The sequence below is a fragment of the Ciconia boyciana genome, chromosome 13 (genome assembly GCF_034638445.1).
Source record: "Ciconia boyciana chromosome 13, ASM3463844v1, whole genome shotgun sequence".
Taxonomy (NCBI): domain Eukaryota; kingdom Metazoa; phylum Chordata; class Aves; order Ciconiiformes; family Ciconiidae; genus Ciconia; species Ciconia boyciana.
In genome coordinates this window covers 17,276,268-17,297,783 of record NC_132946.1, presented here as the reverse complement: position 1 = coordinate 17,297,783, position 21,516 = coordinate 17,276,268, and the positions used below count along the sequence as shown (strand labels likewise).

At 39.0% G+C, this 21,516-nt stretch overlaps 1 protein-coding gene across 5 annotated transcripts in view; it reads left to right on the top strand.

Moving 5' to 3' along the window:
* CREBBP (CREB binding protein) overlaps window positions 1-21,516 on the top strand; it is a 99,630-nt gene that overhangs the window by 60,089 nt on the left and 18,025 nt on the right. For 2 of the 5 annotated variants that reach the window (XM_072878422.1, XM_072878418.1), the window contains 14 exons: window positions 1,158-1,350; window positions 1,485-1,538; window positions 2,808-2,932; window positions 3,665-3,853; window positions 5,358-5,777; window positions 6,406-6,585; window positions 6,815-7,001; window positions 12,084-12,202; window positions 12,339-12,578; window positions 13,070-13,158; window positions 18,716-18,796; window positions 19,537-19,593; window positions 20,884-20,961; window positions 21,447-21,514. In XM_072878422.1, coding sequence (XP_072734523.1) covers window positions 1,158-1,350; window positions 1,485-1,538; window positions 2,808-2,932; window positions 3,665-3,853; window positions 5,358-5,777; window positions 6,406-6,585; window positions 6,815-7,001; window positions 12,084-12,202; window positions 12,339-12,578; window positions 13,070-13,158; window positions 18,716-18,796; window positions 19,537-19,593; window positions 20,884-20,961; window positions 21,447-21,514 — 2,080 coding nt within the window. The remainder of the gene's footprint in view (window positions 1-1,157; window positions 1,351-1,484; window positions 1,539-2,807; window positions 2,933-3,664; window positions 3,854-5,357; window positions 5,778-6,405; window positions 6,586-6,814; window positions 7,002-12,083; window positions 12,203-12,338; window positions 12,579-13,069; window positions 13,159-18,715; window positions 18,797-19,536; window positions 19,594-20,883; window positions 20,962-21,446; window positions 21,515-21,516) is intronic. The other 3 variants (XM_072878421.1, XM_072878420.1, XM_072878423.1) reach the window with 3 other exon arrangements.

The window sequence follows — 21,516 nt, the reverse complement described above, 5'->3', positions numbered from 1 at the left end:
TATTAAATTTACAAGTAGGAAGTTACAGGTGAAGTGTCTTGAGCAGGAGGAGGGAAAGGGCTGTAGTGCTTTTAAATTGGACAGCAGGAAGTGTCTGTGCTGATGGATTTTTGAGACATTTGGAGGAGGGAAGTGACCTAAAAACAAAGCTTTATATTGCAACACTAGGCTTTCTTAACAAGGCTGGTGAGGAATACCTATCTCCTATTAGTTTTCTGAAATGAACTCAATCCTACTGTAATAACAAATTCTAGTTTTGATGAAAATTGGATGAAGACAAAATGACAAGCATCACTCAACCTTTGCTCCAACCTTTGTTACAACATATGGTTCTAAGAGCATAGGTGACCTATAGGATTTGTGGGATTTTTTTTTGCCTTTAACAGGTGCATAATCTGATCCACTTGGCAGATGTGTGTCCAGCAATTGCTGACAAGCAAAATTGCCTACCTTGCTGTGCACTGTGACTGTCTTATTTGATCTGTTGTCAATGTGGATTGAGTAAAATGGATTTTTCATCTTGTACAGATGTAGTGTTTAGTTGTCTGTGCCTGTGGACTATTTTTCACTGATTTCCTCCATTCTGTTGGGGTTTTGTCTTGGTTTTGTTTATTCCTTGCAATGACTGTTGGTAGTCAGACTCTTTAGAAAAAGAGCAGTTCCTTTCTTTATGTAAAAATTGATCTGTCCTTAACAGCTGTCTCCTGAAGTTTATTTAGCGTAACTGTGTTGCTCAGAACATCTTTTTCTTTTGTTTGTGGATTAGTGGAAATGTTTATTATGAAAATAACATTTAAAAATCATTAACACTTAGAAACTAAATCACAGCTTCCTGGTTTTTGACAAAGCAACAGAGAACCTACAGTCTTCTCCGTTGTCTACTATCAGAGTAGATATGAAGGATAGCCATAAAGCCAAGTCTTGTATGTGTTTTCTGGAAGCTTTGTTTTTCCTTTTCTGCATTAAAGCAGTGATGAGACTATCTTAGTTTAACAGAATTCAGAAAAGAAGTACTTCTTTTTCAAATAGGCAGGTGTATACATTAAAAAGAAACAAACAAAAAACCAAAAAAAACCAGGCGATGGTATTCTGGTAGACTACATGAGTTCTGCTGCCGCTTATACTTGATGCCAAGTACTATTTTTTTTCTCTTTTAGGATGAATACTATCATTTATTAGCAGAGAAAATCTATAAGATACAAAAGGAACTAGAAGAGAAACGGAGGTCTCGTCTACATAAACAAGGGATGTTGGGAAATCAGCCAGCCTTACAGACCCCAGGACCTCAGCCCCCTGGTATCCCACAGGTGGCTGCTGCCATGGGCCAGGCACAGCCTGTGAGGCCGCCCAGTAAGTACTTCTATAGGGGGTGCTTCTGCGTTTCAGCTGTAGCTCTGCACGGTTTGTGTCCTTGGGCTCTCATGCTAATCTCAAGTTAGTATTTTAGATTGGTTTTTGCTGACTATTTTTCTGTTGTGTTGCAGATGGGCCTATGTCCATGCCAACCGTGCCTATAAGTCGTATGCAGGTTTCTCAAGGTATCTATGTTCTCCTCTCTAATTGCAATTTGTGGGTTCAAAATAATTGTTGGGGGGAAAAGCTGATCTTCTGTTTTTCTTTTGGAGTTGGGATGGGGGGGAATTACTGAGTCTCCCTTTTTTTGGGCATCATTCTTTGTTGTTGCTCTGTGGCAGGAACTGTCTCAGTGCAGTCTTGTCTTAAGAACTGGCAATACGTACCCAATACTTTGCTAGCAATTGGAAATTAATTCAGTCCTTTCAAAAAGAGGAGAGCGCAAGCAAAAATACTGTGGATAATCTCATTTAAAACACTGTAATGGCGGGGGGGTGGAGGATGTTGGCATGTTTTCATCAGTTAATTAGCCAAAAATACACCTGTAGCTGGAAACTTAGCACATTAATCCTAGAATCTGTATAACTAATGATATCCTTTCTTGGTTTCTGATGCAAAGTGCATCTAAAAAAGCCTTGCAGCTTGTTCGTAGCACTGATGGCTTGCCATCACTGATTTAGACTGCTGTGGGCTTGTGGCTGGTTTTTTTCTGAAAAATAAAAACCTGTGACTTCAAAGTGCTTCAGCTTCCTCCAAAAAAGTGTCCCAAATTATTTTATTTCTTGGTTCAGAGTTAGTAGTAAGTTGAAACTCATGTTTAAATGTCCTTGAGAAGTTACATCCTTTTAAAATTCATTTCAATAGGAGAAAAAGTGGATAGCAAGTATAGCTCCGTAATTATTTATTTACACCTTTATTCCTGTTAGACAAGTTTGGGTTTTTTGGAGGGGTTAAATGTTTTGTATAAAAAGCACAACACCTGTTTAAGCAGATTGCTAGCTTTTGTCCTGATTTGAGGCTAGGAGTTGCCTTCGTATGTACAAGATGTATTTTTATCGTATTTACTTCAGCCATTTCAGTGAGGCCTGAATAAGACATTGCTGTTTCAAAGCAAATGCCTGATTTTAAGAAACCATCCCAAGGTATTATTACAAATAGCATCCTGTCTTTGCAGATCATCCACACTCTTCATCTTTTGCCCCCTCTCCTTTTTTTTTTTTTTTTTGTTTTTAGACACCACAAGTTATATTTCACCCTAACTGGTATTCTTCTGAATACTTCTTGCATCCTGATTTGTCTCTTAAGCCAAGTAATTTGCACAAAGTTAAAAGAAAAAGATGGAAGTGTAGGGCAGTCAAACTTTAGTCATATAAATGTTAATTTTATACTAGAGTATACATACATAAATTCTGATGACTTGTTTCTAATGAGTTGTTTTGGGGGTGCATTTGCAGGAATGAATCAGTTTAACCCCATGTCCATAGGGAATGTACAGATGCCACAAGCACCCATGGGACCCCGTGCAGCTTCTCCAATGAACCATCCTGTACAAATGAACAACATGGGCGCTGTTCCTGCGGTTCGTACTTCTTGTTATCAAGTTCTTCTCAAAATTGGTTGTTTACATTTAGCAGTGTTAATGCTGTTCTGAAAAGGCCATGTCATAGAGTAGTACTGTGAATTGTAGGATAATTTCATGGAAATGTACTGAGTCTGTCAGGCTTTTATTGAGGCGTTTGTTTTCAATATTTACATGTTTAAAAAAAAAAACAAAAAAAAAAACAAAAAAAACCCCAAAAAAACCAAACAAAAAACCCCCAAAAAAACAAAACCCAAACTTTAGAGAGGTAGGTGCCAGAGATGTAATAATCTCCAACAGTCTGTGGAAGAGCATAGTTCTTTCAGAAACTATGTCTTTGGGTATATATACCTTCTTTATTCCTCCATGAAAATACGTTTTTATTCTTTAGAAAAACAAAAATGTTTTCAGTTTCCATGTTCTTATTCTTTGGAAAAACAAAAATGTTTTCAGTTTTGCTGGATTATCTCCATTCGCTCGGAGAACAAAATGGAGTTTTACACTCTTAGCAGAGTTTTGAATATTACCTGTTTAAAAGGAACTTTTCCTCATGAGTACTGTGGAACAAATGCTAGAGTTATATGCATATGCCCACTTCCATTTGGTTTACTGAAGCCAGTTTTCCTTCTATTTTTTGTCCTATCTTTTGGTCAATTACATTGAGGGTATTTTCCTTTCTCTTGCTACATAATACTAAATGGTAATATCTTTAATTTGGGTGTTAATTTTTAGATGGCAATGTCTCCTTCCCGAATGCCTCAGCCGCAGAACATGATGGGAGCTCATTCCAACAACATGATGGGTCAGGCTCCTACCCAGAACCAATTCCTGCCCCAGAATCAGTTTCCAGCATCCGGTGGGGCTATGAATGTGAACAATGTGGGCATGGGTCAATCAACAGCCCAGGCCGGGGTGGCACAGGTAAGATGTATTTTCTAATACTTGAGTTATTTACTCTTAATTATCTTATTCTAATTTATTTAATCGATGTATCTTTTTTAATATTTATATATCCATTGTTTGTTATAGTCACCCCTGACTTTGGGGGATCCTGGGTTACATCTGCCTTCTTCATAAGCTCTTTTATAACCTATGTACGTATGCTAACTGGGGGGAAACACGCTGTAATTCCTGATTTAAATTCTAAAAAAAAGCATGCTGATGAGATTTTTAGGGGGAATATCAGAAGTTAGTTTATGGGACATTTATGAGCATATGCTTTTGTCTTTGTGTGGACCTTAGCAGCTAACTTTAAATCAAGAATTGCAGTGAAGTAGTTGGGGAAAATCTTTTAAAGTTTATTTTAACCCCTCTACTTCTGAAGAGAAAATTGGGGGTTTTCTGTAACATTTTTCTGTTACAGTAGTGGTCAGTGAAGTAGCAGCTGTGCTTATGATGCCAAAGGATATGCTCTTCTGTAGGGAGAGACTTGTTTTTTAACTCGGAGTCCAAGTAATCTAGGTTGGTTTGAGACCTCCAGAGTTCTCTAGTCCAGCCTCATCCTCAAATGAGAGAGAACTTAGATCAGGTTATGAAGGGCTCTGTCGAGTCAAGTTTGGAATATGTTCAGGATGGAGCATCTACAATTTCTTGGGCCCTGGCTCAGTTGTTTGACCCCCTTTCTGGTGAATGTTTTTTCCTAATGCATTTAGTTCAAGAAAACTGACTATGTACAGGCAATATAGAAGCATGTTTTAAATTTGAAACCTCATCTGCAGGAAACTATTAATTGATTTAGATGTCTAAGAGTAAGAGGTACATCTGTGGATAGAGTATTCTTTTTTATCACTAGTTATCTGATGCAGTCTTTAGTAAAATGTATAGTTTAAAAGTGTGCACATCTAGAATACTTTATTGTTGCTGCTCTGAAAAATAAATCCACAGTTTTCTTAAGCATCTGGAGTAGTCTAATTAGAATTTAAAAAAAAAAAGGAAAAAAAGGAAAAAAAAAACCCTCCTCTTAAGTCTTGCACTGTGCAGTGGGGCAGGCATTAAAGGTGTTGAACTGTCTTCTAAAGCAGGGCTGCTCTAGAGTCCTGGCCTAAAATGTGTATTTGCTCGAAACAATTTTGTATGCAAAGTCTGACCTTTGCCCAGCTAATGGCATGATTTAGAGATTGTCTGCCTGTGGGTTTCTGTGTTACTCAGAGATCCTGAGGATTCCCTTTCTGTGCCAGTAGAATTAACGTAAAAAGACCTGCGTGGCACATCTAGGTCTAGGAGCAAGGTCTTTGACTAAGAGCTGATGAAAACGATTAGAGAAATCAGAGCATAGTCTTGCAATAGCAACATTTGTTTATAGCTCATCTCATGTTTAGACTTCCAGTATTCTGTTGAAGAAGACTTCAGTGCTGCGATTTAAAGGATAAGTGTGTTTCCCAGAGTTTTGGGAATCACATGTCTGTAAGGCAATCTCTCTCTCTAGCAGGGGCAGGTTCCCAGTGCTGCTCTTCCCAACTCCATGAACATGCTAGGACCGCAGAGTGGGCAGTTACCATGTCCACCAGTGACCCAGCCACCTCTACATCAGACTACACCTCCTGTGTCCACTGCTGCTGGGATGCCACCTATTCAGCATCAAACGCCAACTGGAATGACTCCTCCTCAGCCAGCAGCACCCACTCAGCCATCGACACCGGTCTCATCTTCAGGGCAAACACCAACACCGACACCGGGTTCCGTTCCAAACGCGACACAGACACAAAGCACACCTACAGGGCAGACTGCGGCACAGGCTCAAGTCACACCGCAACCTCAGACCCCAGTTCAACCCCCATCTGTGCCAACCCCGCAGCCATCTCAGCAACAGCCAACATCTGTGCAGGCGCAGCCACCTGGCACTCCAGTAAGTACCAGCTAGTTGCATTTTTCTTGTGTTGTGGCATTCCACAGGAGTTCTCCCTATGTATAGCACCATGTCGTGAATGTATAGAGCCCATAGTTGTCAATAGTAGCTTCTCCTTTAGACCAAAGGGTTCATTATAGAGATGTGTAAAAATGTGCGTGTTCAGATGTTCTCAGCATTGTTTGAAGGAGGGGGGGCGTATTGAATTACTTTGAGCTGCTCAAAGTAAAAACGGCAGCAGTGTGCAGAAAGATGAGGCATAACAGGCCTAAAACTATATTTGGCCTTAATCAGAATCGGTCTTTTTTGATCATGAAACTTGCATAATTTTTTCTTTTAAGCTTTAGTCAGGATGGATGCACATGTCAAGGAATGTACAGTGTTTTACTGGGCAGGTGTTTTCTCTGTAAAAGAAGCCTCTTTGGGGCTGAATCGTTCCTTGGCTTCTCCTCTGTAAAGCAGAGTTATTAAATGTATTATATCGAACCTTGGCTACAGTGAGCTCCTGTATCCACGTTCTGCACTGTTTTAGAATATCATCTCATGTCTCTTTTGTGCTGTTCATTTTTAGTAAAGGAAAATATTTCTATATATGCAGTGTCTTTCTTTTGTACTGTTTTTACAACAGCTATCCCAGGCAGCAGCTAGTATTGATAACAGGGTCCCCACCCCTGCCTCAGTTGCTAGTGCTGATACGAATTCCCAGCAACTAGGACCAGATGCACCAATGCTAGAAAGCAAATCAGAAGTTAAAACTGAAGAAACTGAGCCAGAGACTAGTGAGACACAAGTGGAAGCTAAGACTGAGGTAAATGAGATTCTATACAGCTTAACTGAAAGCAGTGATAGATATAAAAGCACTTAATGATGTGTCTGAATTGGTGAGCTAAGGGGTGAGAGGAGGGTAGTTACTGGAAAGTAACTGTCCTGAGGAAAGCCATGGATGGAGAGTGCTTTGACAATCTCAAACTAATATTTTGATGACTCAAGTTTGGGTCATAGATGTAATAGTACATCTCGTTGCATCCTTTCTTAAGGTGGAGGAGGATTTACAAGGATCTTCACAAACAAAAGAAGAAACAGATGGAACAGAACTGAAACAGGAGCCGATGGAAATAGAAGAAAAGAAGCCTGAAATAAAAGTAGATGCTAAAGAGGAAGAGGAGAGCGGCACTAATGGAACCACTTCACAATCCACATCGCCATCTCAGCCCCGCAAAAAAAGTATGTGTATGAAAACTGAGTTTTTCTTGTGTACTTTATTTTACTAGCATTTGTTTTCCATGGTCTCAGTTCCTGCTGGAAGGTCTGTTTTGCATGTGTATTCCAGCACATGGAGCTCTAGGAGATCCATATTTTGTGTAATTTCTTTTTGAAAGTAGCATTCCTTTAATGTTATATGAATCACAGGTGAGAAAGGCATGCCATTGTGGTCTTGATCCCAGCAGTCTTCTCGCAGCTTCCAGTTTCTGCCCAGAAGGACCAAGGCAGTAAGGCAGTGATTGCTGGAGGAATTACATACATAAATCCCTCCCTGTACATCTTGGCCGGTGGCCTTTCAAGGGAGCTTAGCGTAGATAGAGTTCTCTCAGTAACCAAGAATATCCATTGCTTTGCTTTTCTGTGAGAGGCTGCACACACCGCCTTCATACCGAGTTTTAGCCTTCACTTCTCTGAGAATCAGGTGCTTGAACTCTTCTCCTGAATCTGTGTTCCTCCAAGGCTGGTCTGCTGCAATAGCCTTAAACTTTGAAGTCCTGTGTAGTTTTCAGTGTAGCGTTCATTTGAGAGCTTTCTCCTCAGAAATAGTTAGGTCAGTAGTCTCTTAAATTAATCTACAGTGCTAGCGTAGATTTAGGTGTGACTGTATCTGTATACTGTATATTTTTCCAAAAGGAAACTTGAGGGCATTACAGATCTTGAATGGACTTACATAAATGATTGCATACCTTAGATTAGTAAGAAATAAATGAATACGATTCTTAAGCAGACAAGAAGAAATTACGCTATTTGTAGTGCAGGCTTTGTGGGAGCCTGCAAGTTAAGTTTTTGGACTCAAAAACCTTAGCTGTTTAGAGACCTCTGTCTCTTAGCATCCTGGTTTTTGAGATTATGTTTTCTGTGGTTAGTTTTTAGGTTTTGACCAAAGGTAAGCTTTCAACATGCTGCAAATGTTAAAAAAGGGAAAGTGATGATCCATTTCATTACTTTTTTTTCTTCTTCCCTTGCAAAGGAAACTGCATATAACTACATTAGGAGAGCACTATGGGTGCGTGCTTTCCAGAATGTGATCAAGAAATCATAAAGTTTTAAAGTTTGTGCAGCTTGAATCTTGATCTCTTGTACATGCCTTGGGTTGCATTTAATTACTAAACATAATCTTTTTATAATAAAATGCTATGAAACACATTTTCCTGTAGATTGTATTTTCAGTTTGTAGCACAGTGGGCCAGCCAAATGAGAGTGCACTGCAGAACTGACTGGCAGAGCCTATTTCAAACAAAATGTAACATAGGGAGTGGAAAGCTTATTAGCATTTGTAAACCAGTTATATTCCCAGTGGAAAGAATCATTGCTGCTTGTTAGAAGGAGTGCGCTTGCAAGTAAATCAAGGCGAGTGGTTGAAAGAGGAAGGTTCTTGCAGAATTAGTCTGTGGAAGAGCTGCACTGTCATTCTGCTGATTCAGTCTGGGTTACTACCTATTTCCAATACCTCATTTAGTAACACAATTTTATCTTAGAAATATTGTCACTAAGTAACCGTATAGTATAATACATGTGCAGCGTGGGCAGGTACAACAACATATACAATTTTAAATGGTGACATTTTCTCACCAGTTAGTTTGTCCAACTTTAATAGAGCATTTGTATTAAAACGCTAAATAAACCAAGAGGTATTCAAGAGCAAATACCGTGAAGTGTGCTTAAGGGTTATAGGATATTTTAGAACTACTTATCTCCAGACTCCAGACTCATCTGGAGTTTTTCATGGGTTACAAAATTATTGGAAACCTCTTCTTCCTTCCCATGCATCTCAGGAATCCCATGGATTCCTGAGGTGCACCCCACAGTAACCTGGGACAGAGCAGATGCGTGCTGCCGCTACTAAGGGGAAGGCTCACAGTTTGAAGCGTCATGGAGTGTATGCTATAAGATAACTTAGCTAGTTGTAGCCTGATACCTTAATGTTTGAAAAGATTCATCTGGACCCTAAAGGAGTGTTTTTTCTGGGTACAAGCGGCTTATCTTGTGGAGTTGGAATCTCATCTGTTTATACCACCCATCCAGGTGTACTGAACACTATCGGCCTGGCTGTGCTCACCTCATATAACTAGACCGTAACGTGACTTAAGTGATGGGAAATACTGTATGGGCTAGAGAACAGACCAAGAGAATACTGCTGAGGTACTGGTCTGCTCAATTCACTTACACCTGAATTTTTGTAGTTTAGCTTTTTTGGAGAATTGCAGACACCCCTTCAGCAAGCTTTTCTTCCTCATCAAGGTTTTGCCTTCATAAATGGCGGCAACCAAACCCTTCCAAATTCAGGGTTTCGTTTTGTTTTGATTTTTTTCTGCGAATCTAGTGTAAGCAAGAAAGGAAGGGGTTTGGTTCCTTGCCTCTTCCCTTGCGGTTTTCTCAAAAGAAACAGTGTAATACTCATTTGGGTAGCTCTTGTCTCCTCTTCTTGTTGTCGATGGCTGCCTTAGTTTGACCTTCAAGATTGGTTTTACTGGTTTCATCCCTTCTTTATGAGACATAATAATGCAAAACGTGCAAGGGCTTGGGGGGGGGTTTCAAGTGTATTGGCCTTATCGTTTTGAAGAGGTCTTCATCTTCCTTGATGAATCTTCTCCTTAGTAATCATAAGCAGGATTTCCTCTGTTTGAAAGAAATAAAAAATTAAGAAGGTTAAAAAGGTAGCATTATACTCTTCTCTAGCAGATAATACGTCATCATGATTCAGGCAAAGATCCCATTTTCTTTTTACCACCCACGCATCCAAGACAAAATGGGGTAACTGGATGCCAGCTCCTTACAAAGATCTTCTAGCTACCGGAGGAGAACCAAAAGCATTCAACTGTGGAAAAGGGGGAGAAGAGAGAACATAAATTTCTTGTAAAATCTGGGTATAGGGAGATCCTATGATCAAATATGCTGTTATTAGTCATGTTCCTTAGAGGCAGAGCAGCTTTTCTACTGCTGAAGATGAACGCAACTTTTCTTTAGGTTTTTAGGTGAAGTCATAAATCGAATAATAACTGGATTTTGATTTTTATTTTTTCAAACTTCAAAATGAAAGTAGGTTGTAAACTTTATCAGCAAAGATAATTAGGCTTTAAGGAACTTGGCAAAAGTTATGCTGAATCTCTGTAGTTTGGGTTTAAATTAAGATTGGATTTATTTTGAAAGATACTCTAGCTTAGTGGTATGTTGTTATAGGCGTTGGTTCAGGGAAAGTTCTAAAAGCAATGTCATGCAGGTGGCCAGAATAGACTATTAAAAGGTACTTTTTGACCTTTAAATTTCATTAAATTAAATAATTCAGATTACCAGGTTATGAACTACCTGAGCCAGAGCAAGATGGTTCCAGAAGTGATAGAGAATACTTTCTCATGAATGGAATTTAATATTTCCTTCTGTTCTCGAGAATTCCATGATACAATTTAGTAGTTATTTATAAAACTTTGAGAGTATATGGTAGGGTTCCTTTCATAGGAAAGTGCCTGCATATATGGTATCAATAAATATGGAAGAGAATTGCCATTTTATCGGGGCTGAAATTATCATCAAGTTGCATTTGTAACAACAAACGTGGGGCTCCTTGGCTCATCTTGTTTTTAATCTGGCGAGTCCGAGTTAAGTAGTAGCAGCCTGAGATGTTGATGTGTCTGTAAAGCAAGCCCTTGCAGAAGCCCTTCCAGCAGCTTGCTTAGTCCTTTACCATGATTTAGGAGACTTGGGTGGTATCCTGCCTGTTGTGCACACGAGCAGCAATCCTCTTTCCAGTTAGAGCAGTGCACTCACAGTCTTACAATTTTCATCCTGACTAACAATTTCCAGGAGCTGCAGCATCTAAAAATGGCTAAAAAAGTTGAGAACTTAATGCTTCAGAAATTCTTTGAGTAGTGTCAACTTAATTTCTTCTCTTGTTTTTTTTGTGTGTGTAATTTTGGTGAGCGTAGTTGAGATGAAAAGACTTCCTCTCAGAAATATCACCCAAATGAAAAAGGAAAAAAAAAAAGAACTTTTTTAAAAATCATAGATTTTTTAAAAGAAGTCCCAAAAAGCAATTTATATCTTACCAAAATAACATTTGAGTGACAAAAGCAATGATCAGCCTTAAAGGGGTCACTGTAGCCATGTTGATTTAAGCGCTTTCAGCAGAACTCCTAATTGCTCTCTTTTATTGGTATCGTTCTTGTTTCAGCCAGGTAGATAAATATTAAATGCCATCCGGCTTTCCTTAGTTGTCTTTTGTTTTTAATAATAGGCATTCTTCCCTGTTTAAAGACTCTGTTCCTAAGGAAATAAATGTAATTACACTGCTGAGATGTTCAAAGAGCTCTCCAAGTTATCATTATTTTTCAGAAAATGCATTGCCTTTCTTGTCCTTGTCATCCACTATTGAAAGAACATGGCTGTTGCCATGCCACTGTTGCCAAGTGGTTGTAATGATGCATATAAATCTGGGAGTATTAACGCTTTCAAAATCAATTAACAGTCCATCAGACCAGGACTGTTTGTATACTATGGCCAGAAAATTCCTGTGCCAGCTATCAAGACATCTGGTTACTCTCTGTAGAGCTGGCTCTTCGGCCCTGTCCACTACGGTGTTTTTTGCTAGAAGAATCTTGGCTTGGAAATAGCAAACAAGGTTAGAAGGGAGGGAGAGGAAAATATGCTTAGTCTCTTCTCTGAAGAGCTACGGTTCATCCGTGTTGAAGCAGCTGAATTAATTTGGTTCTGGATAAGTTCGGCTTTGGGTTTGTTGGGGTTTTTTTAATGCTCTAGAATTTGTATCATGATGGGCTACAGTTGTTCCTATCTCCTTATTCTGGGAATATCACCTACTGTGATTTGAGCAAACATAAAGGCTGTGCAGTAGCCTCTTGATTGTAAGTTTTGCCTCTGATCAGCTATGCAGATCAGGAAATCCCTCTTAAGATTTTTATGTTAATGTAGGTTTTGGGTTTTGTGTTTGTTTTTTTTTTTTTTTGTTTTGGAGTTGGTTTTTTTTAGGAGAGTCAAGAGGTTAGGAAACATGGAAGGAAATTTTCTAACCTTTCTGACTTTCATTAACAGTTTTCAAACCTGAGGAGCTGCGTCAGGCTCTCATGCCTACCCTTGAAGCTTTGTACCGGCAAGACCCAGAGTCTCTACCTTTTAGACAGCCTGTGGATCCCCAGCTTCTAGGGATTCCGGTGAGTTGGCATTAAAAAAATACAGAATGTTTTTGTGTTTTGTCTTTGCTCATATAAACGTTTAGTCTTTTCTGTACAACATAGTGTGAACAGTTGACATCTTAAAAATAAAGGGTTTTGTGTGTGTGTTTTGAAGGACTATTTCGACATTGTGAAGAATCCTATGGATCTTTCAACCATTAAACGTAAATTGGATACTGGGCAGTACCAGGAACCCTGGCAATATGTGGACGATGTTTGGCTAATGTTTAACAACGCCTGGCTTTACAATCGCAAGACTTCCAGGGTCTATAAGTTTTGCACTAAACTCGCGGAGGTGTTTGAACAAGAAATTGATCCTGTTATGCAATCGCTTGGCTACTGTTGTGGGCGCAAGGTATGTATTCCAGGAATGGAGTTGTATTCTTCCAAAGAGCTTAGCTTGATTAATCAGCTAAAACATATGCTTTGTATACTCTTTTTTAAAAGTTGAAATATTGAATGAAAGGGTTGGTAAAAGTTTGGCTTTATTACAAGCATGCTAAGAGCTAAAAAAGGTAGACGACATCCTTCTTGCTGCTATTCTATTATCACTGTTGTATTTTTCTCCCCCAGAGAACACCTTCCTTGGTCATAAGCAATATTAAAATGCTTTGCTTGTTTCCCATGTCCGTTGCAATAATAGGTGGTTAGAGGGCCAGCTATTTGGCTTATATAGTTAGTAATTGTAATTAAATTAAGAGAGCTGTCCTAATATATTTACAATAGCTTGGAAAAGTGTGATAAAGATAGCAATGTATTATATCCGTAAGCGTCAGGTTCGCTTAATAGATACTTGCCGAACATAAGATAACATTTTAAAGCTTCTTTCTCACCGTTGTTTTGCAGTATGAGTTTTCTCCACAGACCTTGTGCTGCTACGGCAAGCAGCTGTGTACTATTCCTCGTGATGCTGCCTACTACAGTTACCAGAATAGGTAAGTCCTTGACTTTGGTTTTTTTTTCCTAATTCAGGAAGTGAGATTCTTTGAGCTCTCTGCACATACGCAGGAGGAGGATTATTAACTTTTTCTTTCCTTTGTCAGCTAAGTCAGGAAGAAGTTATTTTTATATCTTTGCATGCTGTCCTTTTGCAGATGACCCTTTAGTTTCCTGTACTGCAGCTTGATACACACTGTGCTTGAGTGCTTCCTATTAGCTAGGCTGCACCATGCACCACTTAAGTGGAAGTGAAGTTGTCCATGTTTTCCACAAAATGAGTAGCAAGGCTTGCTGGAGGGAGAAGGACAGAACTGCAAAAAGGCACTGAGAAATCATGTTACCTTTTCTGGGAGAATTGTAAAAATATGCAGGTTTGTTTTCAAATTAGTGTCAGAATTTGCAAAGTAAAAGGTACAGTGATTGACTGCAAGACTTACATTCTCTCTTCTAGTTAGTACTTAATTCTATTTAAATTAGCTTTGAATTAGCATTGCGAACTACCCAGAGACTCCATGAGAAGCTATGAAAACAATAGTTTCTATTTTTTTTAATTAATATTAGGATTGGGTGTTTGTAGGATTATTAAACAATTGTTATATTATAATATTAATTTTTCATTTAATGCTTAAATCAAGTGCTGTAATAACAAAACAAACTTAGAACTTGGCTTTGGTTTTGGGTTTCTTAGATGTGTGTCCCATCCTGTCCCGTCCCGTGTCCGTGTCCCGTCCCCCCCCCAAAAAAAAAGGCAAAACATAAATGGGCTAAGACACAAACTTCCTTTTCCCTGTTTAAAACAAAGTTATGAATTGCTTTCCAGAGGCTTGGCAGTCTATAAGTCTTGCCAACTTTGAAGTGCACAGCAGGCTGTTGTCTAACTGAAGTTACAGAACTAATTCAGACAGTCGGTGCTTGCATTTAATCTCTCTTTAGGGCGATCCCTACATCACCAAACATGCTATAAGATGGTGGAAGACTCTGGTGTACCACCTAGCTGAAGCAGCACAGTGTGGGAGATGAAAACGTGTTGTCTTGCATTGTATGTTGGGTCTTAGGTGGCCTTTGTGAGGCAGATAGTATTGACGCAGAGGAATGTAAATTCACGAGCTCTCATAAAAGTTTTTATACAGCTGTCGTGAATGCCGGAAAAAAGTCAGTCTGAAGAGAAATAAAGCAATTAAAATGCATTTAAAGAGATAGTACTTCACTACTGGAAGTGGGGGGAAAATAACCCTTAAATACCAACCCTGTGTTGTAGAATTTCAAGTACTTTTCATATTATGCATCCAGGTAGTATTGGATTTGAAAAGAATAGCAACTTCAAAAATAATTGAAGAAGGGGTCATTTTTCTTTCAGTTATACCTTTCCTATTTAAGTTAGTATTAAATCATTTGGATTCCTCGGTGGAAGGCAATGTTGGTTGCTAGCAACAAGTACAGAGTTGATGGGCCTATTGGTTCCTCTGGACTCGATGATGCAGTATTTCAGTTTCCTACCTGTTATAAATGTGATAGTCCATTTACACTGAGTTTAGTCCAAAAGGATAGTTATAAGAGAGGTGATTTGTCTAAGTGTCAGTAGGCCAGTAGCAGAACAGAAGTAGGTGTAGATTTCTGTTCATCCAGATGTCTTAACAAGGGTCTGGGGTTTTGGGCTTTGGGGTGGTTTTGCGTGGGGGGTGAGGTTTTCTATTTCAGGCCAACTAAATCAAGCGATGAATGTTTTTTTGGGTTGGGTTTTTTAACAATATATTTCTAAAGATCAGTCACCACGTTTTTAAGTGTGCATTTGGACTATCAGATCATAGAAAGCCCTTATTCATCAGCTGTATTGCTCCAAAACAGTCAAATTAACTGCTTCCTGTGACAGTGATCTTCAAATCTTAAATTTTTCTTAACCAAGTAGCAAATTAGTGAAAAACAAATTCTGTGGTTCCATTGGATATTTAATTGGTCAAATGTTCTTGACTTTTTCCATTTATGGAACAGACAAAATTCGATGTAGTTAAAGTCCAGCATATTGCATAACTAAATTACAACTGAAGATATTTAGGCACCACTGAATAAGTGAAATCTGGCTCTACAGTTCAGTGATGAAAAGTTAATTATTTGGTGTAGAACTGTTTGGCTTCTATAATAAGGCAGAAGTTTAGGTTAAAGTAAGTGTTCAGAAAATACACTTCATGTGTGAATATCCAGTTGAGAAAACTGATTGGTATTTCATATCAGTACTAGCATGCAATTACTAATTTAGAACTTCCTTTGAATGCACTTAATTACAGTTGGAAATTCCCCTGTTAATGCAGAGATTGAGCGTTTTCTGGACTTTGGTATTGAACCGTAATGTTACTCTGATAAATGGGAATCAGTCACCTGAACAGTCTGCATTTGAAAAGCTTTTCATTTTTGATGTGTTGCAATAAGTACATTCTTTGGATTTTCTATGACTGTTGTAACTAGAGTATTGTATGCTTTCTATGGGTTTTGTTGAATATTTGTAGTGACATGCAAAAGTCAGTGAATTACAAGCAAGTTTCCGTTTCTGAGGGTCCATATTCATAATAAGTTATGGCCGTTCTTTCACCTTGGTTATTTTATGGACAAATGTTCATGATCTTTAGATAATTCATTTTCACTGTATTTCAATTTTTATTTCCTCATTTTAATATCATGGATTAAGGCTTGACTCTTGCTAGCGTTAGGCTTTGGCTCTGCAGCATGTGAAGTGCTGTGCTCCCCTTCAAATCCGCAGATCGCTGGAGCACGTGCTTAACACACTGCCGAACTGAAGGGCTCGTCCTGGCGACACTTGAGCTTTCCCGCAGCCGCCATGTGAACAGAGTGTGAAATATCTCTGCTGGTGGAGCTAGTTAGATTTCTGCGGTGTAACTTAAATCTGGTGTTGAAGGCAGCCTTGTTGCTCAGTTTTATGAGTGCTTTGAAAGCCCATAAATTATTCTGAAAATGGATCAGAATTAACCTTTTCTGGGATTGTTTACATGTAGCAAAATATTAATAGGAGCCTTGCCCATGGATTTTTCTGGCTACATACTCCTGTGTTCAGGTCCTCCTGTGTTTCAGTCCTTCCCAGTCTGACTCTTAAAATGAGCAACCTTGTTAGTAAGGACAATAATTAGTAGGGTTTTTTAATTGAAGAAAAATTTAAAGAAGCACATTATAGAAAAAAAGGACATGGACAATGTGTAAAAGGATATAAAATTCTGAACCTGTTATGTTTGGTTTTTTACAAGAAAAATTATCAGATGGTACTGTATCAATTTAGGGGTATGGGGCAAGGGGCAAGTCAGTGTAAATGAGATGTGCAGTGTCAGTATCCACTCCTGAAATTCTCCTGTAATATTGCTCTGGAATAACCATAATATATTTATCATTCCCAATGATTACAAATTAATGGAATACTTTTTTTTTCCTCCTGGCCCTGTTCTGTTGCATTATCAGCTCCAAAAGCCTTGGTTTTCCTTGGGAGAGTGATGTGTTTAATCCTAGTTGAGCTGACCCAGGAGAAGTCACTTGCAGTTTAACTTGTGGTAGGCTGGCAAGCAGCCCTCTGGGCAGGGAGCATGGCATTTTAGCTCACATGGTTGCTATCAAAGTTGCAGCTGCCCTGCTGGTAAGATGACTGTGTGGATATGTCAGTATGGGCTATATTAGCTAGAATAAAATACACCTTTTTCCTCTTTGTGTCAATCCCACAGTAGAAGGGAGTATTCAGTGTGCTGCTGCATTTAAGTGGTTCTTGGCTAGCAGAGTAGCTCTTGAAGCCTGAGCCAGCTGGCAGAGTTCGCAGAAGTTTTCAGGCTCTTGTAAATTATGCTATGGTAACATGGACCTGGCTCCAGCCTGGGGAGGACGCAGATTGCTGTGCAGAACGTCTTTCCCCAATTCATTGGGCGCTGCTGAAGGACCCGCTCCCGCTTGCTTGCACTGTGTTTCACAAGCATTTAGAAAATGTGTAGTGGAGACATGATGGCCAGTGTGGGTCGCAGGAGGAAATTCTGATCCATACATTTCAATAAGTGCCTATAAATGGCTTTTGTTGTCTCCAGGAAAGCACAGCCTTGGAGATCTGTCACCTGGATTACAGTAGTTTAAGTGTATGAGTATGTATTTGAAGGGGCAAGCTGCCATATTTATTAATCTCCATCCCTTAAGTTGTTGGTTCATTGTGACATTGAGTCTCGTTTAATGCCTTTATACTTACCATTCTTACAGTTCTAGTGTTTGAGTACTAAAACTGCGTTTTACTGTGCTGCCATTGCTGCTTATACTCTCTCACTCTTGATCCTCCATAAAGCTCCTTTATTTTGATGATCCTTTGTGGCCTTCCTGCATTTTACAGCTGTGGCCTCTCTGTTACCTTTGTTCATGTGTGAATTCATATCCTTTCCAAACATTTAGCCTCCTTTTTTTTTTTTTTTTTTTTAATGACCCTGACAACTTTGGTTCCAGTTCATCTGAAACAAACAAACAAAAAACCCACCAAAAAAAACCCCCAAAATCTGTGTAACTTAGATTTTTTTTTATTTTTTTTTTCAAATGCAGATTGTATTTTCATAGAGTTGTATTCCAATTTACTCAGCTTGGTTTGTTAAACTGCAGTATTGGTTTTGCTGAGTATAACTTGGATTGGCTCTTGGTCTGGTGACCAAAAATTGTACCTAGCCTCATATTCAATTTGTAAAGCTTAATGCCACATCTTTAATGTACTTGATAAATATATTGTATGTATGTACAATATTTAATGTTGTTCACATATATACATATATTGTACTTATAGATAAATGGCTGGAAACTCTGACCCATAATTGCATTTCTGTTAAATGTTTGTCTAGAGTATGGATTTGGTTTCATTTATATTAAATAATATTAGCTGAGCAATTGGTCACATTTAATCTTATAGTCAAATAACTTTTGAATTTAATATTTTTATAGATTCTTTTTCAATACCAAGTGTTTCTGCTTTTGCAGTTTTTACTGACAATCAGTAAATGCTTTCAGCATATTTTCTAATTCCTTAAACCTGTAATAAATGTGTTCGTAAAGCTTTTTGACAGGCTGGTTTTTTAACCAAAGGAAACTCAGTCAGTCGCAAGCCTGGAATCGGAGACTTTTTTTTCCTAAGTAATGCAAATCAAATCCAAATTCTTAAATTTGAAGTCTACACAAACGTAGCGCTTGGTAGCTACTTCATCAATCCTCCCCAAATTTTGAATTTGACGCCCGACGACTTGTTAGTGATGTGTAAAATGAGACCGAATGCTAATCTGTGCTTTGCCTTGGCTTTCTGCTCTGTGTTGTCTTGGTGTTTGCGTCTTACCTCTTACGTCTGTGCTGTTTGTTCCCTCCCCTGTTCTCTAATCCTGCCCTCCCTCCCTCTGTTCCTCCTCATTGTCCACACTGACCCATCAATCAACCAACAACGCCCCCCCTTTCGTCGTGGTGATCTGCCCTGCTCTGGTTGGTGGCTCCGTGCTTGGGTGGCTGTATGTTGTGCTGGACCAGTTCACCCAAATATGGCCTTCTTGCTGACAGGTATCACTTCTGTGAGAAGTGTTTCACTGAAATCCAGGGGGAGAATGTCACCCTGGGTGATGACCCTTCCCAGCCTCAAACGTAAGTCGCTTCCTTTCTTCTGCATGCCGCCTTTTTAAATAGGAGGGGTGATGTGTAGTCCCGATTCGATAGTAAAACGCGGTGGTGGTGGTCGTGGGGAAGTGCCCACTTTCTTACGAATAGGAGATTTTTACAGTAACAGATGATTAACAGCTGTTACTGTGTTGGGTCTGTTAGTCTGCCCAACAGCGTCGCTTGTTGCGCTACTCAAGAGCTGCCCAAAGACCGGTGGCAGACACTAGATAATGTGGTTGGAGGGGGGGGGAATGGAAGCTGTGTCAATAAATGTCACTAGTCCATTACCTTTTCAAATGAAAGACTTTGGCTAATCCTGATGTCTCACCTTTTGAAGTACAGCTTTTGTTTATGAAACCAATGGCTTGTCTTTAACCTGACCAGAAAATAAGAGGCTCTAAGATTTGAGGAATACAAGCTGTATTGGAAGGTGGCTGCTTTACTGACGACAGCTTCCCTTGTTTTTTACGATTTTAAATTTATGTGTATACTTGGGTATCTCTTATTTTGCTTTTAATTTACACAGAAAGTGAAATGGGAAAAATATTTTCTGTAGCTTAAAATAAAGTGATCTGAATTGCTTTCTCTGAATAGAAAATAAATACTGATATGCTTTCTTCTGACATGAGGTTTGCTCATTTGCTGCAATTCAGAAAAGCATGATGTTGTCTCAGCCTCTGATACAAAGGTACTACTGAGTTTTCATGTTAACTCTTTGTCTCTAGAACCATCTCTAAGGATCAGTTTGAAAAGAAGAAAAATGATACACTAGATCCAGAGCCGTAAGTACCAGGCTGTTGTTTTTCTTAAGATAATCTCATCACTTTCACTTGTCCTTTAGCCAGCACTTCAGAAATCAGGCAGTGAATAAAGAAGTCTTCCTTTTTCCCCTCTCTCTGCCCAAACAGGCTGCAGAATCTTTCTCTATAGAGTTTGTAGCACAACATATGAACTTGATGTCTACCATTGATATCCAAGAGGAAAACGTGAGCCTGTTTTAATGGCAGTTTCTAGTTCTGTTTGTTTGGGTAGTTCCTAGGGTGTGTTCTGCAAGGCACTGCACGACTGGCTGAAAATGGCCCTCCGTCGTCACACAGAGCCTTTCACACCAGGCCCCGAGTACCTGTGGGGGACCTCTGCATTTTCCTGTTCTGGTTTAGCTAGACTTCTAAAACACGTTTTTCTCTTCACCTGAGTGCTTAGCCCACTGAAAGAGCCATCCACCTTCCTTGGGTTTGTTACCCTCAGGAAGTTCAGTAAAAGCCAAGTTGAACATGTCTTTAGTAGCACTGTGCTACTTTTCCTGCTGTTCTTAACTAGCTGAAAGGAGATTTTTATCTTACTGCTACTTTGTTCTCTGGCAGTCTGATAAGTAATACATTGTGATTCCTTTTCTCATATTTGCAAATACTAAATAGAGCTCCTCCCCCAGACCTTTAAAGGTGGGCCGCTGAGATATACCCCCGTGCATTTGGCTTCATAACCAGTGTTGCAGTCTTGACTGGGAAAACTTCTAACGGTTTTCCCATCAAAAAAAAAGAATTTTGATGTATTTGAAAAAAAACAAAACAAAACAACCCACCAAACAACCAAAACCAAAAAACCCCACTACAGCAGACCCATGCAGGCGAAGACAAGCTAATACATATTTTCTTGGCACAGGGATTCACGAATTACTAGTTTTTGCATTTACAGTAAGTTGAGCAACCATTTAGTCAGCTTGTGGTTGTTGCAACAATTGAAAATTAAATCTGTGGAGGTATTGTTGAGCAGAATTCTCAAAGCTGGGAAAACTCAGAACTCTGCTTAGAAAAGGATCCATAAAACATTGTGCATGAAAGCCCATTTCACATTTTTAAACTAGAACATTTTACTATATATATTTGCACATGAGACTGATAGATGTATATCTGCAGCTATTCTAATGAGCATTTTTTTAATCTGACACATAAATTGGGCCTGCTGAAGTTGATTCAGTTCTTAGCAGAGGGTTGGAAAGTCCTTTCTTGCTGAATTCTGGAAAATTACCTGCCTAACAACAAAAGTGATTGGCTGCTGTTTTTTCTTCTCAGGTTTGTTGACTGCAAAGAGTGTGGTCGGAAGATGCACCAGATTTGTGTATTACATTATGATATTATTTGGCCTTCAGGGTAAGATGTTTGTTAGTTTTTTACCCCTTGTACAATAAGACCGATGTAGTTTATATAATTAAGACTTTCTGCCTTTCTCTTTAATATGTAGTCACTGCCTTTTTAAGAACTGAGTACAAAAGGACAAAGCATTTCTAAATAAAATACATTTTTTTGGTGTTTGGGGTCTCATTTCAGTGTATTCAGATGAAAATGTGCATGAAACCAGCTTCTTCATATATGCAGATTTCTGTGGTTTCTTTCTTTTACTAAACAATGAAAGCTGGTTGGAGGTAAGTTTGTATGCTACAGAACACAAATGCAGGTGTGACTGCTTGGCAGAATTAAACCAGCTGATAAAGGCCTTAAGTCCACAGATACAAGCTGTTCAAATCCAGAGAAAAATACCTTGTACTCTGACATTTAAATTACGGGTTCAAACATTGGGTTTAAGCTAGCCAATAATGGGTTTATGCTAAGTTTTTGGCAATTTTTTTTCTCAACAGGTTTGTCTGTGATAATTGCCTGAAGAAAACTGGTAGAACACGCAAAGAAAACAAATTCAGTGCTAAAAGT